At 37.3% G+C, this 19,607-nt stretch overlaps 1 protein-coding gene across 9 annotated transcripts in view; it reads right to left on the bottom strand.

Annotated features, from left to right (window-relative positions):
* diaph2 (diaphanous-related formin 2) overlaps positions 1-19,607 on the bottom strand; it is a 456,526-nt gene that overhangs the window by 178,001 nt on the left and 258,918 nt on the right. For all 9 annotated transcript variants that reach the window (XR_010895340.1, XM_067388324.1, XM_067388359.1 and 6 more), the window contains one exon: positions 3,807-3,908. Coding sequence is in view for 8 of the 9 variants with exons in the window: in XM_067388324.1 (XP_067244425.1) it covers positions 3,807-3,908 (102 nt within the window). In the remaining variant the exon portion in view is untranslated. The remainder of the gene's footprint in view (positions 1-3,806; positions 3,909-19,607) is intronic.

Below are 19,607 nucleotides of genomic sequence, written 5' to 3'. Positions count from 1 at the left end.
AAGCAAAAGATCAGCAAGGGTGTGGAACGGTTGCAGTAGATGATATAGTTGTAATACCATAGATGCCTATATAAACATGCACTACATATGCACTTCAGTTCATTGGGTGCATAGTTACTTGAAAGGACACGCTGATTGGCTGAGTCGACACACATGAGTGTTTCCAGACATTTCTGAAAACCAGAAATGTGTTATTTTTGTAATGGATTGAATATAAAATGAATTATTGCTAGTGTTTTTTTTTCTTCTTTCAATTCTGTTCAATTCTCAAATACTGTATAAATTTGGGTGTTTTTCTAATTGTATATCATTTTGTGTTCCAATTTCAAGCTGTTCCTCTAATGATCCAGAATAGTATTTGTTCCACATAACTATCACTCTGTAACAGTATTTCTGCCTTTTTGGGGAGAACAAAAGTCAAGCTAAAAATTGACTTGATTATGGTTCCAGCATAATTCCCACTGTATTGCTTCCCCCGAAAGAGTTTGCTTATAAATCAATTTCACCTTAAAACTGGAATAACAATATATTGCATGACAGCTCTGCTGTGAATGTTTATTTTGAGCTACACACTAGGGCAGGGCGCTATGACAATATATATACTGTATATACTGTTGTTATCACAGTATAAAATGTCTATCGCTAGAGATTTTGCCATATCTTGTATATCGCGGTATGTAAACATATAACATATAAAGAGAATACAAAGAGCAGGACGAGCTTGATGTTAAAAAGAGTTATAAGTGCAATATATCCTAAAAGGAGCTCTGTGTGCGGTGCGGTGCTTGTGCTGACTGGCACGCTGCCAAAGTGCGCGCACAGAAAGCTGCATCTCTCAGAAGGCAATCGCAAATTTGAGATGTGCTCGATGTTAAAAAGTGTTCATTTAGTAAGGAAAATAAGCAGTGGAAAAAACAAAACAAACATAAACAAAACAACAATGCGGTGTATGCGCTGACTGATACACAGCGTAAGCACGTGCACAGAAAGTCATGTCTCTCAGCATGCACATTATTTACATGTGTGGATTATTCATGTAAACACAGCTGGTTATGTCTCAAATGAAAGTAAACAGTTGGGTATAAACCAGATGTGTATCAGTATAATGGATCCATGCATTTGGTCCAAAGGGGGTCGCACACCGGACGAGAAGCTCAGCGCCACGCCGCATTGCATCTTGGACAACTCACAGGTATCGCACACCGGCCACGCACATTATATACACGCGAGCACAATTTTTTTAATCGACTCCTGATGCATGATGGTTGAGTTTTAAGTCGACGGGGAAACGTTACATATGCCTATGCTTTAATATTTCACACTGAGGTTAGTGTACATGGACAAATGGCACAACAGAGCAAAATGAAAGAAAAGGCTACGTTTATTATACATTTTTAGACTTTATTCAAGCTCTTAAACTAAGAATGTAAAACTGATGTATATTGCAGCACAGGGTTAAGTCAATATGTACATTAACGACAATTTGAGAGAAATATAATATAAATTTAATGTAAAACAATGTACATGGCACTCTGTGGCATGGCAGGATACTGAACAACTTCCTGAGTAGTAGCTTGGCGCCTCGGATAGGCGCCACATGTCGCCGCCGGTGTGTGTACACTAATTGAAAACAATGCGTTCGAATTTTACATTTCAAATGAAAATGACCCCAAGCTTTATTCACCATCAAGCAATTCTAGGTGTATATGAACACAATAAGATATAGTTTAAAGCGTTACAATGGCAGTGAGCGGGATCAATGAGTATGAGATTAATAAAGTTCATCCATCATAAACATACTCCACAGGGCTCTGGGGGATTGATAATGGCCTTCTGAACCGAAGCAATGTTTGTGTAAAAAAATATATATCCATATATAACAAGTTATGAAATAAAACATCTAGCTTCCACCAGGCCGCCTTCTGTATTCAGCTTATGAAAACAAAACAACAAAAAAAACGTTCTTACTCGTTGATACTCGTTGATCCCTCTCACTGCCATTATAAAGCTCTGATACATCAGGATATTTATTAATGTATCTTTGATTGTGTTTATCAGAATGAAGAAAGTCATATACGCCTAGGATGGCTTGAGGGTGAGTAAAGCTTGGGGTAATTTTCATTTGAAAGTGAACCAATCCTTTAAAGGGGTGGTTCAATGTTTTTTTTTTTTTTTCTAGGCTGGCGCAGTTTAACATGTCTTAATGCTTCGTTTTTTTGAAAACGCTGTATTTTTCATATATTTTAGCTTTATTCTACACCTCTGTTTCAACTGTCATATGAACGGCTCATTTGACCCCTGCTTCTATGAAGCCGCTCCCTCCGAAATATGTGTGCTCAGATTGGTTAGTGGGCCCGGTGTAATCCACAGCCATCATGATTCGCTGAAGTGTCCGGAAAAGCCACGCCCCTTATCATTTGTTACTGGTTACGTGGGCTTCGGTAATATTGTATGCTCAATTTGATTATATTACTGTATCAGATTGAGCCCGAATCAGACCCAGATGAACTGCAATCGCGGCTTCTAAAGGACGTTTAAGAATGGTATTTCATTTTGTATTTGTGTCAAAGTGTTTAGATGCTGTCACTGCTGTTTGTTAGCTTTCGATATACAGTTTTATCCTGATTAAAGATTTACTATAGCCAAATACATGACTGAGTAGTCGCATTTTTGTAAAGGTAGCGTTTAATTTACGGCATGAACAACTGTTGGTTTATGAACATATAAGTTTGTTGGGGTTTGTTGGAGAACTTGAAGTATGCACTATAATACAGCTAACTGGCTAGCGAAGCAAAAACGAGTTGCTCTTTGTATATGTCCTTGATGCAACCAAAAAAATAGCAACAGAACTATACATTTAAAAGACATGTACAAACAATAAAACGTACTTACAGTTTGAAGCCAATAAACAGCAGCTTCTGCTTTAAAAGTGGGGACTGCTCTATCTTTCAGTAAAAGCCTAGCTTTGTGCAAATCCAGCATTGAACTCGTGTAAATTCTGAAAGCTGTCTTCAGCGCTGCATCCAGTGTAGAAAATATCAAAGATTACAATGTTCTATTATCTTTTGACGCGCCGCACCGCTCGCATCCGGTGTACACAACTCTTCCGCTTTCATTATGCTGAATGACATGGCCTCGCCCACTTTGCTGCGTGTTCCTGGGGGCGTGTTTTGCAGGGTTTATGATGTCACCAACTCGGGAAGAAGTTCGTTGTAGTCCAAACCGGTTGTTTTTGTAGGCAATAAACTGCCATAACTTTAATAGACAATATTTCTGTTTGCATTGAACTTTCAGCACTGTAACTTTGCAGATACTGTTTATGCTCAAGCAGCAACATTACACACTAACTAAAGTTTAAAAAGTGAAATCGCATTGAACCACCCCTTTAATTTAATTCATATTTTTGTTATATTGTATTTGTCCTATTGTTTGTAATTTGCTTCTCTTTTTTTCCCCCTTATTTTTATAACTGAGATAAAATAACAAAAAATAACTATACTGTGCTATATCTACATCATTATCGTGAAATACAATTTCTCATTTCATAAAATAAGAATTTGGTCTTTCACCCACCCCTACTACACACTGTCATATGAACAACTAGTCTCACCAACATAAACACACAGCACTGATTCTTGATTTTTAGCCTTACATAATAATAATAATAATAATAATAATAATAATAAGCTATTTTAATAATTTATATTTTACATTTTGTCTCATAAAAATTTTGTCTGGAGCCCTGAAATGTGTAAAAGTCTCCTGGAGCTATTCTACTAACTCTACTGAACAATCTCAGTACTTACCACAATTCCAAACTGTTCTGATTCACAAAGCTCCTCATATTCGTTCTTCAGCTCGGCCAGATTGCTCAGCTCCTTCTGCTCAGGAAGGTTTTTGATCAGGTTCTGCAAAGAAAATGTACAAACACACCCATGAGTGCCACAGGAGAAAACACCTGCTGCCAGCTCCTTTGGTGAACTACTCGCAGGGATGTGAGTGATGGTAGACGGTGGAGTATGGTTTAAATGAGGCCACAGCTTTATATGCTATTTTGCCTTATGCTGGTGGTCTGAAATACACTTGCGATTCACACAGAGACTCCCTAATGTTCACATCTTTCCCCATTATTGCACACTGCCAATCTCAGACTGCAGAGAGAGCAAATAAAGCTGAAAAGCCTGATTGGGCTTTAAAAATCTATAGAAGCTCAATTCAAGGGGAAATATTCATGTTGATCTTGACTCCATTTTTGTTTTCGTCAGCTTTTTAACATGTTGGTAGATAGAGCCAGCACTCTCAAAGGAAAATCCGTCCTACATTACTCTTGAAGGTCAGCTGAGGTCAAAGTTTTACAGTGCTGAGCAAATGACATTCAAGGTGACTGAGAAATAAGTAGATAATTACCACCCCCACATCATTTAACATGTCACTGAAATGTCCCTGATGTTTATGGCTTTCTTTTCTTTTCGACAATTCGAGACGGAGGGCATATTTGAGCCAAGTTTTGTCACACGCGCACACACACACACACACACACTCACACACACACACACACACACACACACACACACACACACACACACACACACACACACACACACACACACACACACACACACACACACACACACACACAAAATGCCACTTAAAAGATGTCAGGAACTCTATTGCCTTCCTTTTCCCAAAAAAAATAGTTTCATACTGCTTGTCAAACTTTGCAATTACCTATAAGAATAGAAGCAAGCTGTAGGTGATGTGGGCTAGTGAGAGAACCTTCAGTTTTTTTTTAATGCTAATTGTGCTCATAAAGGTCAGCTGAGTTAAAAAAAAAAAAAAAAAAAAAGAAAAAAAGAAAAGAGGTGCCCTTTCTACTTTGGTTGACCTAAGCACACATAGCCAGTCCTGCTGGGTTACCAACATATTACAAGCACCAGCTGATGGGAGGGCTGGCATGTGCATCATATCTTTAATATACTACTAATATACTAAGTACACAACTGAAAAATTAACAAAAACTGCCTTTCTTGCCCTCCCTGTTGGAAGCATGTCCTAAACCCAGTTAAATGCTTTTATGTGGTCTCTCTCTGAAATTACTTCAAATGTCCTGCTGACAATAATAAGTCTGACGCAACACAAAGCCAATGCACTGACACCTGGATCTTGAACAAAATGGAGTATTTCTAGTGCTGAGAGATTTTGATGAAATTTACTCAAATAAATAATGGATAATAATCTCTCACGTACAAAGGAATGTTCAGAAAGTGAGTAAGAGGAAGAAAAATGTGATATTACTATAAACTAGGCCTTTAAATTCCAATGAGTGTGGTTCTATTCTCAATAGTAAACACAGCATTGTTGAGATTTTTTTTTTTCCTCCCCTCCGCAAGACGTGCTTGCTTTTGATGAGATAATCATTAGCTTTGTTCTTTCTGGAATAGATGAATATATGCATAAGCAAAAAATAAATAAATAAATAAATAATAATAAAAAAAAAATAAGGATGCCTAACACATCCACTTTCCCTGGTTCAAAGCAAACCTAGACTAAAATAAAAATGTGTCAGAAGCCTATAATTGTCTTCACAATGAGATAAAACTGACGGTTGACTCCATCATCTTAGATGTTAAATTAAATAAATGTGCTGAGAGGCTTTGAGATGTTTCAGAAAAAGCCTGCAATCGAGCAGCAAAGATCAGCCACGTTAGGGGGAGGGATTACGGTAATATGGCCTTTCTCTTGTCTGAAAGACTCTGAGGAACATTAGCCCGGCGGTTCGGCTGAGGAACAAAGCTCCCCTAAACAATGTATCATTGATTTTGAATGAAGCGCAACAACACAGCAGCACACCATTCAGCCACAGCAATCATCATTGCTAATGTGCCGCCAAATCTCATTATTGGAGTTGTATTTCTCCATCGCCACTCGCAGAGACGAGACAAGCGATTAGGGTTCGCTGTTGCCTCCTTTCCAAAGGCATCTATAGGACGACCCGCCAAATAAAGCAGAGACAGAGGGAAGATGTAACAAATGGGGCTAAAGAGAGAAGAGAGAACGCTGTTAATTGCTAATATGCTCTTCTATGGTTTACATAATTATCGGAGTCTTGCATATTGAGCAAATGACACGCAAGCAGAGCCATATGGGAGGGTTGGTAAGAGGCGGTTGAACCCTGAATGAATCAGTCTGCTCTCTCCAGGCCTCCAGACTCAATCTGCATCTGGGAGGGGGGTTAGCAGAGCATGGGCCCTAGCAGACAAGACATGCTATGCTAATAATCCAGCCATTTGGACTCTCTCCGCAGGACCAGATACAAGCATGCTGTCATGCTTTATTTTTCTAGACACTGCTCATCTCAATGTCGTTAAGACTTCATGACCTTATTTACTTCCGTAATGCATGGTCCTGATCTTAGTTTAGAGTTTCATCGGCAGAGGTTATTGCTTTTTTTTTTAAGTTTTTTTTTTCTTTAATCTAAAAGCAAGCTTGTCTTCCTCTAAAAGAACTGTCCTTTTGCAATGTTCTTTTCACATAGGATGTCAACCAAAAGCTAAACTGTTTTATTTAGCTATTATTTTAAATTAAAGACATTTTTTAAATGTGTTTTTTTAATTAAAATCATGTAATTATTTTTAACTCACTTTTAGTTTGCCTTCATTCTATATCGACAGAGTGATAGAACGATCAACAGAGATTAGATAGACAGACAGACAGACAGACAGACAGACAGACAGACAGACAGACAGACAGACAGATAGATAGATAGATAGATAGATAGATAGATAGATAGATAGATAGATAGATAGATAGATAGATAGATAGATAGATAGATAGATAGATAGATAGATAGATAGATAGATAGATAGAATGTGCACTGACTGTAATTATAATGTTGAGTGAAGCAACAGAATTAAGGTGCCATTACTTATGCTTTGGTACATTTCCATGTGACTGTTAAAACAAGGAGAATCTGCAAGTGTAATGACTGCCAAGTTCTTAAATGATGCAGGAATTAATCCAGTGTTGGAAGAGGATACAGAAAAGGAAATAAGACAGAGAGAAGGCTCAGAATCAGAAAACATTTCGACTGAATGACAATATCTGTGAGGCTTCCAGCAGTATACTTTGATCTCTGATGTTCCAATCACACACTCAGCCTATGCCAAGTTAACAATTGTAAGTCTTGAGTCAGAACAGAGACTTTGGATATGTTCAGATTAGCATACTACCATACTACTATACTGCCATACTAAACATTTGACTAAATCTACAGTATACAGTGCACTGTAAAAAAAAAAAAAAAAAAAAAAAAAAAAAAAAAATGAATCATCGGTCTAGTAATTTTTATTTTAAAAAACTAAAGGTGATAATTAAAAATAGTGTGTATATTTTATTAATAAAATTGTGGTTCAGTGTTGTTTAGAAAACATTGAGAACATTTCACTAATAAAATCAAGAGATACATTTTCCTAATTTTTTGTAAGGAAACGTGAATAGTTTTGAGGCTTGAATTGAGGAACCTATTAAGCTAATACAATTAAGGAAAGAAGGATACCTATTTATTTTAAGATAATTAGCTCAATTATGTTGTTTTATTTAGACGCCATTGTTAGTTCCCAGCATGCTTTGCATATGGCTGGAAATGGATAGTAAATATTGAAATTAAGTGTTATTTTTGAGTGTTTTTGAGTGAAGGGAAATATCTGTTGATGTTTAATGTTCAGTTATGTTTGACATTTGAAAGAGTTTCTGTTATGTTTTAGTTTTGATCGTTACACTTGTGCAGAGAAGTAGAGCTTATGGTTAGGTTGTGAATAACTGCATATACTAATACTTTGAATCATGTTGCTTTGTTCAATGAGCAATAACTTTTGCCAGTGCAGTAACAAGTTTGTTCTTACTTGTGATGTGCTAGCAGAATAGACTTTTAATTGTACATCCTAACTCAAAGTCAAATATAAACAGGCCATTTCCATTCATTGTAAATCACACACTTTTGAGAGTCAATTTAAAATAAAAAAGCACATTGTACTAAAAATATTAAATTAATTGAGTCATAGACTCATAGACTATATATATATATATATATATATATATATATATATATATATATATATATATATATATATTTGTTTTTAAGTAAACAGCACACAACATTTTTACAGTCTATAGTATGGTTTCAGTGTCTAGTATGCGTATACTAAAATTAGAAGACATTTGCAGAAATCAGCAATATTCAACAGTGCACTGCATGAAACACTTTATCTCACAATGCTACCTTCCATTTCCAATGTGATAAATGAACACCTTTTTTGAAAAATGTTCCTGCCAAAAGTTAAGGCATGTTTTATACAAAACTGGATGGATAAACAAACAAACAAACAAACAAACGGGGATTCATTAATATCAAACCCCAATAACAATAAGGCAATAATTATTGCGATGTTATGGCAAGCAAACAAACAAATAAATAAATAATATTTTAACAATATTACTGGAGGTATGAAAGACCTATGGAAAACCTTGGAATTTCATTTCACAATCTGCAAAATATTACAATGTTGTTGGTGTGTTAGTTATTAAAGAGTGTTAGTTTTATTAAACATTATCTTTAATTGAACATTAGATGATGGCATAAGCAGTTTTTGTAAAAATAGGGCAAATGAGCATACACAATTAAATATTCATTATTAAATGATATAAATAAAAAGTCAGTCAATATCAGTAATCAATATTGTGCTGATATATTGTGCATATGCCATTTTTATTTTCTTGATAAAAAGATGTCACTCACATGCAACTCACCACAGGGTCATGTGACAAAAAATGTTTAAAAAGGAATAATGCCTACTGTTCCACTTACTGTAAATAAACAAATAAATTAATTAAATAAACAAACAGAATAATTTTAATGTACATATTCCATTCTAAACACAGCCTCTACAGTGTTTTTACACTCATCTGAATACCCATCAGGACAGCGTTTGCTAACCCAACAAGCGAGACAGTGTGCGCAGTACAGGCTAAGGGAAAAAGAACAGTCATTACAACAAGCACACCATGCTTGGGTAGATGGAAATAAATTACTCCCACGGACGTCTCTCCCCGGCTCAGCAGAGCATATGCCCAACGGTAAAGTCAGAAACGAGGGAAGATCAACAAATCTCAAATTACCCTCCCAGGGACAGCACAATCAATAAAAATGTTCTCCCAGCAATAAACTCTTTATTAAACTGAAAGAATTCACAAAAGGAGGGGTGCACAGGGGGCTGTAACCTTGCCTGTATGTGATGCCAAACACAGAACTCCTCATCTGAACCAGTCAGGTCTGTTGTGGATAGGGCTGACAGATGTGATTGTCTGTTCGCCCTCCTTTTTTCCTTCTAATTGATCTGTTCTTCATTTTTTGGGACGCATCGCTGCATGCAGCTCAGTCTTTCTCTTGGCCAAGCGCACGTGAAACATTATACAGTCGCCTTCCTGCCGTGCCGTCTCAGCAGGTCTCGGCACAGCTTTCGGTAAATCGTTTCAGGGACCTCTGCTTAAATCAATACTGGAGAATTCTGAAACATACCCAGATGCACTCAAAACATTAATTCATGATGCCTATATTTGTTCTTTTCAGTAAATATTTTTCTCATGTGCACATAATGACTTTATTTTGACGAGAATACTTTGATCTCCGTAAAGAAAGCTTATGTATCATGAAACATAAATGACACAATATAATGCTCCTAAGAGCAATAAATGGCTCAGATTAGAGTAAATCTGTTCTTCCGTGTAATGTAGAGCGCATGATTCACCCCGGCGTCAGAGTTGCACATGTTGATGAGTTAGTCACCTTATCTCTCAGAAACCTAATACACATGTAGTCCTTATCAAACTTACAGGAAAGGAGGGGGGGAGAGTAATAAATAAGCAGGGTAATTATCATGACACCGTCAATGCAAACAGCTTCTATCCAATTAGGGTGCAATACAGCATTGGTCTACGAAATTAGGTCATAATTTTATCACAGCTGTGTCTCACGATTTAATAACACAGCACTCCAATTGCCAGTGTAATCACACACTTCCCTGGAACTTGCACCCAAACCGCAGCTGACTATTTTAAGAACATGCATATATATTGGAGACAGTAAAGGCAATGATTTTAATAAAACAGGCATTTTAAGGAATAACAACAATGGCTGTTTGGGGTGAGGTGTGAAGACCTAAATAGTGGCAGTCTTACAGACAGACAGAAGATGCACAGACACAGTCACTCAGGAGGCTAATTTTCCTCAATGGGCACAACATGCGACACATTAGAGGGTTGTGCAGTTGGCATTAAGCTAATCTAGAGTCACACTCTGACAGATTCGAAAAAGGATCTCTACTCCACTAAATCAACACCTCAGACTGTCACAGTCTCTAGCCACAGTTGGCGACTGACAGGCGACAAACCTGGGGTGACAGATTCCAAAATCGCATTAAACTAAATGAAAAAAAAAAAAAAAAAAAAAAAAAAAAAAAGGATTATATTTGGGTTGGTGAGCAATAGAGCTGGCAAAGCTGACAGACCTACCATGACATTAATTTTGTCTTTGACTCATTTTTTTTTTTTTTTTTTTTCCAGAATATATGAAGAGCATGAACACCTGAGCAGTCTGCTACATTTTGTGTGTGTGTGTCTTATTCAATTTTTTAAGAATTAAAATGATTTCCAAAGGATCATGTGATGCTGACGACTTTGCCATTACAGGAATAAATTACACCGTAAATTTTATAAAAACAGAAAATAAATATTTTGCAATCACTTCACTTGATCTGCATTACACAATGATGTTGTGCTATGGAATTTGCATTTCATGCAGAGGAGCCTAGCAGCTCTGAGCCAAAACCAAGCTTCAATTAAACACAAGGGGGTAAACAGTCTTTACTGCTTAGACGTTAATCTGGAAGCCTGGCACACCTCTGTACTTCTCGTCCTGTCCTGAATGTACTTTTCTCAATATGCAAACGACAAGTAACAATACACAGGCTGCTCCAGTCACCTGTTGTTAGTCTCGAGAACAAAAGCTGGCACAGTCGCCATGCCCCGCAACCAACCATTGAGCCAGGTAATGAGGGCTCATGAATATGTATGAAGGCAATGCCGGAATAGCAGACAATCCGGGTGATTGACAAACAAGATAAACAATAATAACAAGCAAGGGCAAACACGAAACTAACAGGCACGGCCATCCACAAGCATGCTGAGAAGGCCATAGCTGAACTGAGGTGAGGGCCAGCGGGAGAGCTGACAATGCATACGTCAGGATGGACAACTGGCTTCTCAGAAAAAGCTATGAAGATTTCAGTCAAGGACACCACCTTACATCACCCTAATAAGCTATTAATGCGATGCCAGATTCCTAAGAACTCAAGAATGCAGTACTGTCATCTCTAACGCTGTGGTGCCATATCACGCTGGACAGAGAGTGTGGTTATTTGTCATCGTTACACATTATTCATTGAGCTGCATACTTTATTAGCTGCCATTATGATGCTTTGAGTGTAACAAAAAGAGACCTCAAGGACAGACTATTTAATAATCGGGCTCTGATTTTTTTTTTATTTATTTTTTTTTTTTTCTTTGGGTAAAGGTACATTTAGTCAATTCCTGTGCATCATTTTATCAAACACATTTTTCAAAAAACGAAAAAAAAAAAACCAAAAAAAACAAAACACTAACTTAGGCCGCATTTACACTGCAAGTCTTAATGCACAGATCCGATCTTTTGACCATATCCGATTTTTTTGGACGACGTGCTTACATTTCTTTTAAAAGTGACCTGTATCGGATGTGTTCTTTTTATACTACACTTGGCAAAACGTACCGAAAATAGCCTATTTGACATCACAAATCAATTTCAATGGTACTTTGAGCTTAATTTATTGACATGAATTCATATAGAAACCCTTTTAATGCAATAGTTACATCCCTGCATAAAAATAATACAAATTCTTCACGACACTATACGTACGCAGCTCCGCTGGAAGCGTGCGAGTTGAAGAATACTCGGGCACGGGTAGATATTCATATCTGATTTATAACCACATATGAATGAGGCCTGAAACCGATCTGTGAAAATCGGAATCCATGAGCTTTTTTCCTGCTTACATGGTCGTGACTCATATCCGATCTGTGCCACATGGGAGGAAAAAATCGGAATTGGGTCACTTGACCCGTGCAGTGTAAATGGGGCCTAAAAAATGTAATTATGTAAGGTGAACAATCCCTTAACATAAAAAAAGTGTCATCTTTACGCATTCTTAAGTCTTTAATGATATGAGATTAACATCACAAATCATAGGACAGCACTAATATTTTGTCATGATTTACTATTTATATATATATATATATATATATATATATATATATATATATATATATATATATTACTACTGAATGCAAACAAGGCTTAAAAAAAGGCCTTAAGTTATGCAGTCCAGCGTAGGTGTATGAATGAAAAATCTGCAGTTTGAAAAGTATTCTGACCAAAGGGACTCATAAAGAATACCTCACAAGGAAGGAGTGAAACAGGATCGAGCGTTGCACATTTCCATCTTATCAACTCAGGGATCAAAAATACATGAGGTGCTAAAATGAGAAAAATGGGAAGAATGAAGTTTCTTTGAATACTGAATTGCAAAAAGGTACATGTTACATTAGTACATTTCCTTTGCGGTAGACTAGCGGTCAATGGGGATGAATCCTAAGGAATGATTGGCATAATTCATAACAACGATAAGGTACTGCAGGGGCATACTAATGTGGCAAGGAAGTGCTCAAAATGGAGCAGTTTTCCATTCTTAATACATCTTCTCTCTCAGGAAATAGCCTATGATATATAATTACAGAAACACAGGGTTGACACCGATCTGTGGTTAAGTCGATGCAATGACCCATCGTAAGTAATGATGTCACTGGTATCTGGGGAGAACTTGATTGTTAAATAGACAGCTGAGTCTGTGTGACGTGCTTCTAGAGTTCCCGCAAAATCCGTTTGACCTCATCCCACAAGTTAAAAAAAATAATAAAAAAATGTATCCCACCACATCATATGTATCTTCTATGCTTGAAAGCCCTATTTGTGAGAAGATGAGGACTTTCCACAGTGGCTAGCAGACACAGTCCTGGTCAAGTTGAGTACATGAAACAGTGCAGACTGACAAGTAAGTTGAGAAAAAAAATATCTTGTTTTCAGTCTGTGTTAATGAAGTCTGTACTGTACATGACTAATCTTGTGTATGACCACATGGACTAACAGTACTCACTTGGACCCTTTTTCTTTCTTTCTTTCTTTCTTTCTTTCTTTCTTTCTTTCTTTCTTTCTTTCTTTCTTTCTTTCTTTCTTTCTTTCTTTCTTTCTTTCTTTCTTTCTTTCTTTCTTTCTTTCTTTCTCTTTCTTTCTTTCTTTCTTTCTTTCTTTTTTTGCTGTCACAGCATTTGAAAAATTCATAAATAATATGTAATAACTGAAAGTCAATTCTGACTGATTTGCAGAACGATTTTCACTTGATTGTTTTTTCTGTTAATCAATATCAGAAAAGGAGCCACATTTTTTTCCCATATATAAACATTTTAGGGTGCGTTCACACTTGTAGTTTGGTGCGTTTGGTACCAAACCTAATGAGAGAAGAAACCTGGATAACAATTAACAGCACTTTATCGGTCCGCAACTTAAATGTTACAGTTAACAAATTGGCCAATAATAGAATTGCTGATATTTTTAGTTTAGTTTAAAAGAAAAAAGATCACTCAAAACCACAAAATACGTATCAAAGCCCACAATACTATTTCCTGTGAATAACTGGCCTTTCATTACACGCATTAAGTGAGCTGAAGTTAGCCCTGCCGTAATGAAAGCATGTGAGGTTATAAGAGAGATGTGCAGTGGGTCATTTTCAAATGAAAGCTATTAGTGTTCATTAAATAGCTCCCTGTTGATAGCACTATACAAAGAGTACAAAGGTTGAGTCCATCTTGAATATGATGTAGATAGAAAAGCTTATTAGAATTCCAAGATAAAGTTTTTGCTCCAGGCCAGCACAGTGCCTAAGTACAACACTCGTGTGGAGGGCGAGCGAGTAAGAATAAGAAACATTCATCCATGAGAATAGCGACTGGGCAGTGAGACTTTTCTATAAAACTCCTCTCCCAAGAAAACTGCTAACAAAATCCTTGTTTATCCCTCAGCATTCCCTTCCTTTATCAGGGCTAACCTGTTACTTTGTTTGTCATCATATTGCATTACATTGAAGTGTGGTCTGCCTGTCTATTGTCCTATTCTCAGCAAACTATAATGCCACTGGTGCATTATTTCAGAGAGGGCCAGAGCCTTTGAGAGCTTATTAATGATATCTGCATTGTTTTGGCTTTTGGCTTTACTGTGCTTTTGGCATCAGCGGTACAAGGGCATTGAACCAAAAACCACTATCCCTGCATTACAGTCTTCCCAGAGGGCTGCAGGAGGGTTCTTTGAAAGATTAAGGCACCACTGGAGAATGCAAACTTAAATGAGAAACCCCGTGTTTGTTTCTCTAATTATCGTCTGAACTGATTACGGAGATTAAAAAAAAAAAAAAAAAAAACCTTCAGACTTATCTTGACACATTTCATATGGGGTAAGGAGGGTGCAGCTGCTGAACTCTGTTGTGTGTGAAAGAAATGGATGTGCAGTAATATAAAAGCTTGATGCAGAGTAAAGGCCTGGCTTCTCGGTGCTGTAAAGCAGGCGTCCTAAAGACGAAAACAAGGGGTGAGAACACAATGCCAGCGTTTAGACCTTGGTCTCTTTTGCACATGTCCACTCCTCTGTGTCACACCTCTACAATGGGGCAGAACATCTTTATCAACATGTATGCCGTTTTCATGCGGACCTTTGACTGGACCAGTGACTATAATAAATGCTTTTTATCTGATTGTTTTGCAGGCTCTTTGTTGTTACTGGGATGACGATTCTTTGCTTGTGTGATGGGAAAATGTGGAATGACATCCACAATGCAAGAAGAACTTAAAAAAATAAATAAATAAATAAATAAATAAATAAAATGGAAAAGAGGGACAGAGTCAAAAATAAAAATAAAAGAGAGTCTAAGCCTCATTCCTGTCAGAGAAAGAGAAAGAGAGCGAGAGAGAACGGCTGAGTGCGGCATTGCATTTTTCTCCAGACAATGGAAAGTAAGTGTCTGAGTGCTTGGCTGTGCAGGCAAGCGTTAGATGAGAGGCTTCACACGCCTACTGTATGGATGCTACACCCCAGCAAGCCTGCTGGGGTTTACAGATCTGTGCGTCGCTCGCATGATCAGATGGAGCTAGAGGAGTATTGTAAGTGTAGGATGGAGTACACTGAACCAATCAGCTCCAAAGCATCTGTAGGTAACTGTTTAGCAACACTTGCTGCCCTCACCGAGACATCACTTACATTACACACAAAATTTAATTTTAATTTTTTATAACCTACACTTACTGTAAGTTATACTGTGTCACGGGATGCTGTGAATCCTTTGATTTTAATAGAGACTGTACACCACAAGGATGTAGGGGTAAAATAAAAGGGTTTATGAAAGTGACATTTGTTATGTGACCACAGCCAAAGTGCCAAAATTCATATTGCCAACAATCTGAATTCAAATTATAGATCAAATTATAAATCCCTATCCATTCTCTAGTGTGTACTGTATGTGCCTTTACAATTATATCCTCCACTTGGTTCAACTGACCCTTCGTCGGGAGTTTGATTGACAAGCGATCTAACCAATCAGAACGCCGCATCCGCCATTTTGTCCGACAAAGCAGCCAGTAGTTAGAAACTACATTCCTTCTCATGTTCATTAATGTTTATTTGATGCTATAAATGAACTAGTAGGAAGAGATGATCAGTTTACGAGCCTCTCGAGCTGAGGCGCTACAGCAATCTGTGACGACACATTAAAGAGCAACAAAACTTTTTTTATTGTTTGAATTTCTTAAGAAAAAAAAAAAAAATACACAGTTTGAAAGCTGGGACTTTGTTTAATATCATAAGTAACCTGCTTTGTCTTGTCCGTCAACGTGTGGTCAGTATCCTCTTTACTCCGCAATGTATTTTTCACTGTGTGTGGTGTGACAGCGGCACGGCTTGTCAGACAAAGCAACAGTAACTAAGGGGGACGGGTCTTTGCGAAGGGTCAATTCTTACCTTTTGAACTTGAGTTCATTTCCAATAACTTTCTTATCAATTATTGAGACTATAGAACACAATTCACGTTTATTTAGAAGCAGTATTGAACATGACTTTCGAGACCATGCTCATTTCTTCCACATGCATTCTATCTAACAACCAATCTGAATCAAGAGTGTGAAATTTCCTTGAAATTTCCTTGACGCAGTGTGAATGATGTCCAAGTAGAGCAGCAACCACTGTGAACTTACCCTAGGATAAAAAAAAATGAAAAAGAACAATACCTAGAACTCTATCTATCCATATTGCTTGAGTGGTTCAGAGGCACGTCTGTCTGCGGCTTCAAGCTTACCCACAAACCTCTGCCAACAACCCGTCGGCACGACTGAGTCATTACTGTCATGCCAGAGAGCCACTAAAAAGCCTTTACCATTACTGTGTAAGGACATAAAACTGGACCTGTGCATTACCTTCCCCTCAAGGATGAGGATATCATGCCACGGCTATTTGAGTTTCAGGGATGACGATGGGGCGATGAAGGTTATAAATGTGAGGGGGTGGGTTTGGCCAAGTGAGAGAGAGAGAGGCTTAGAGAGAACGAATGATGAAACTGAGAATAGAGACAAGGGAAGGGGGTGTGCAGACCTGACAGATGAATCTCCTCTATAAAGCGCAGCTGAATGTGGGAAAAGGTCATCACTTTAGCTCTTCTGCTTCTGTAAAGAGCGACAGGACTGTCACCTCAGTTCAGGCTTCCACACACCCAGCCCAAACCACCTGGCAATTAAAGGTCATCTCTGCTCCCAGTAACAGCCAAGAAGGGCCAATGTGGACCAGGACATCTAAATATTCCTTATCTCCTCCACCTTTCTCCAGCTTTCAAAGAAGAGCAAGGAGAAAAAATGCAGAAAGAAAACAACAAAAATCCCTCATCTAGAGTATATAAAACAAAAAAAAACAACAGACCATACAGATGAATCCTGGCACTTATGCTGCCTTCACGTGCTCTTGGAATGATTGTGAATGCGAGTTTCCTAGGTACAAATTGCACATGAACGTCCCTCCCATTTCGAAACTTGAATGCGATGAGCTGGTCATCATGTAATTCAGTGGGAATTATCAAATTGCCGCACATGAAGGCAGCATTAGACATGGCCCAATAACCCGAGGAGCAACCAGCTATAATAAAAGTCACAATTCCCTCAAGTGGATATCTGAGCATTGTTGGGTGTAACGGGTTACTAAGTAAGTTCATTTTTAGGTAATTTAATTACAGTTACTTATAATGTACTTGCGTTACATACTGTAAATTAGTTCTGTATAAATCAATATTGAATTTAAAAGCTAAATGTGTTATCTAAAGGTATAAGTGAACGCTGCCACTTTAAAATTGTTAGCTGAAGATGTCGTCCGAAGCGAGTGGCTGTTTTGCAGAATGGAAATATTCCAATCACTTCACTTTTTTGACACAGGTAGGCATTACAGTAAAATGTAAGCTATGTCTTAGGGAGAAAAAACTACTCACGCGCGCTCTCTGAGAGCCGGTCTTCAGTCAGTGCGCTCTCAACCAAAGCGCGCACACATAGCCGCCTCTCGCGAGTGTCAGATTTTCATGGTTTATTACACAACGTTCAAATACTCACACACAGTTATGTCAAAATGCCTGTCTTGACATATATTTGAGTTAGTTATGTGAATGTGAACAGCATGTGTAACAGCATATTGTCTCCGTCCATTAGGTCTTAGTGACAGCAGTCTTTAAAACATGCTACTGTCTACTATTGGCTGTCTGTATTATAAATGATAGTCAAACAACAAAAGAAAAGCTTTAATAAGGATTAATCTATATTTAATTTATACAGTTATGGCTATGCAGAGGTATATGTTTATTCAATTTCTGTGGTGTTTTTACTTACTACTATTAGACTTACCTGAAAAAAATATATAGGCTTAACATTGTTTTATTTGTATCTTTAAATATTTTTACCGTGGTATCGACTTTGGTATCGAGTATTGTGAACTTTTGGTGGTATCGGTACTGACTACTATATTTTTGGTATCGTGACATCCCTATTTGTTACTAAAAAATGTATTATAGTATGTTTTAATAAAGCTAAAATGTATTAAAAAGCTATAAAAGGCTAAACTCTTCCATGTTTGATTCATATTTAAATTATTAAAAGTGTTTCCTTTCTATTGTCTATCCGGTCAAGCTTTATAGAGATTTTAAGAATTAATTAGTAATGAGTTGAATTACTTATTGAGTAATTAAATTACTTTTCGGACAGAGTAATTAGAAAAGTATTTTAAATACAACTTTGACAATGTAATTAGTAATTAATTATTTTTTGAAGTAACTTACCCAACACTGTGTCTGAGATAGACAGCAGGCTGTCAAATGTGAAACTGAGTTGACACTTTCAAATCCACCTAATTCACAGTGGTGAAAAAGCCACTTTGAAGGTTAGAGGCAAAGGGTGGTCTAATGTAAATGAGATCAACTCTTTCATAGACAGCTGAGGTATCTTTAGTTCAGGAAACACATGCCATTTGCAATTACCACGTTTAAGATTAACACAAACCACTGAGACAGTCAGGGCGTGAAGAGCTTCCTGAAGGATCATCAATCTTGCCTGTAAGACAAAGGGCAGTGGGAGGAAGGGTGGGGCGGCAGGAGTTTTGCCAAGTCCTGTCCCAAAGCAGCTATTATGAGAGAGTGAAAGTGGATCTTCTACTGGCCTGGTGAATGAGAGCAGACAGAATATTGTACACAAAGCACTGCCTGGCATCAAAGACGTCTCTTTAATGAAGCCTTTCAAATGCACACAGTCATCTGTAGGCATGACAAATCTCTGAGCAAAGACAAACGTAGGACGTTTTTGCAAATGCTATTCAGAAAATTCCCATGAATGTCTGGCATTCACAAAACAGATTTATCTGCATAGAGGTTTCATCATGCCAAAAGTTCACACACACCCACACACCTACACACACACACACACACACACAATCACTCACTCACTCACTCAATCACTCACTACGGGATATCCAAGATATTTGTCATTAATGAAAACTAAATGTTTGTAGACAGACAGACGATCGATAGATAGATAGATAGATAGATAGATAGATAGATAGATAGATAGATAGATAGATAGATAGATAGATAGATAGATAGATAGATAGATAGATAGATAGATAGATAGATAGATAGATAGATAGATAGATAGATAGATAGATCTTCAATTTCGTCACATTTTTCGGTCACAGTTTTCTAAAATGAAATGTTTAATCTGGTTTTAATTCCCATTTTTAACATTTAATTGATTCATTTAAAATTGAGAGAAAATGCCTTCCATACTATTTAAAATCCCACCTTTAAAATGAAAACATCAATAAACAGAAATAATAAAAGACT

The sequence above is a fragment of the Chanodichthys erythropterus genome, chromosome 1 (genome assembly GCF_024489055.1).
Source record: "Chanodichthys erythropterus isolate Z2021 chromosome 1, ASM2448905v1, whole genome shotgun sequence".
NCBI lineage: Eukaryota > Metazoa > Chordata > Actinopteri > Cypriniformes > Xenocyprididae > Chanodichthys > Chanodichthys erythropterus.
Note: the sequence above shows the minus strand (reverse complement) of the source record. Positions and strands in the feature narration are given on the sequence as shown.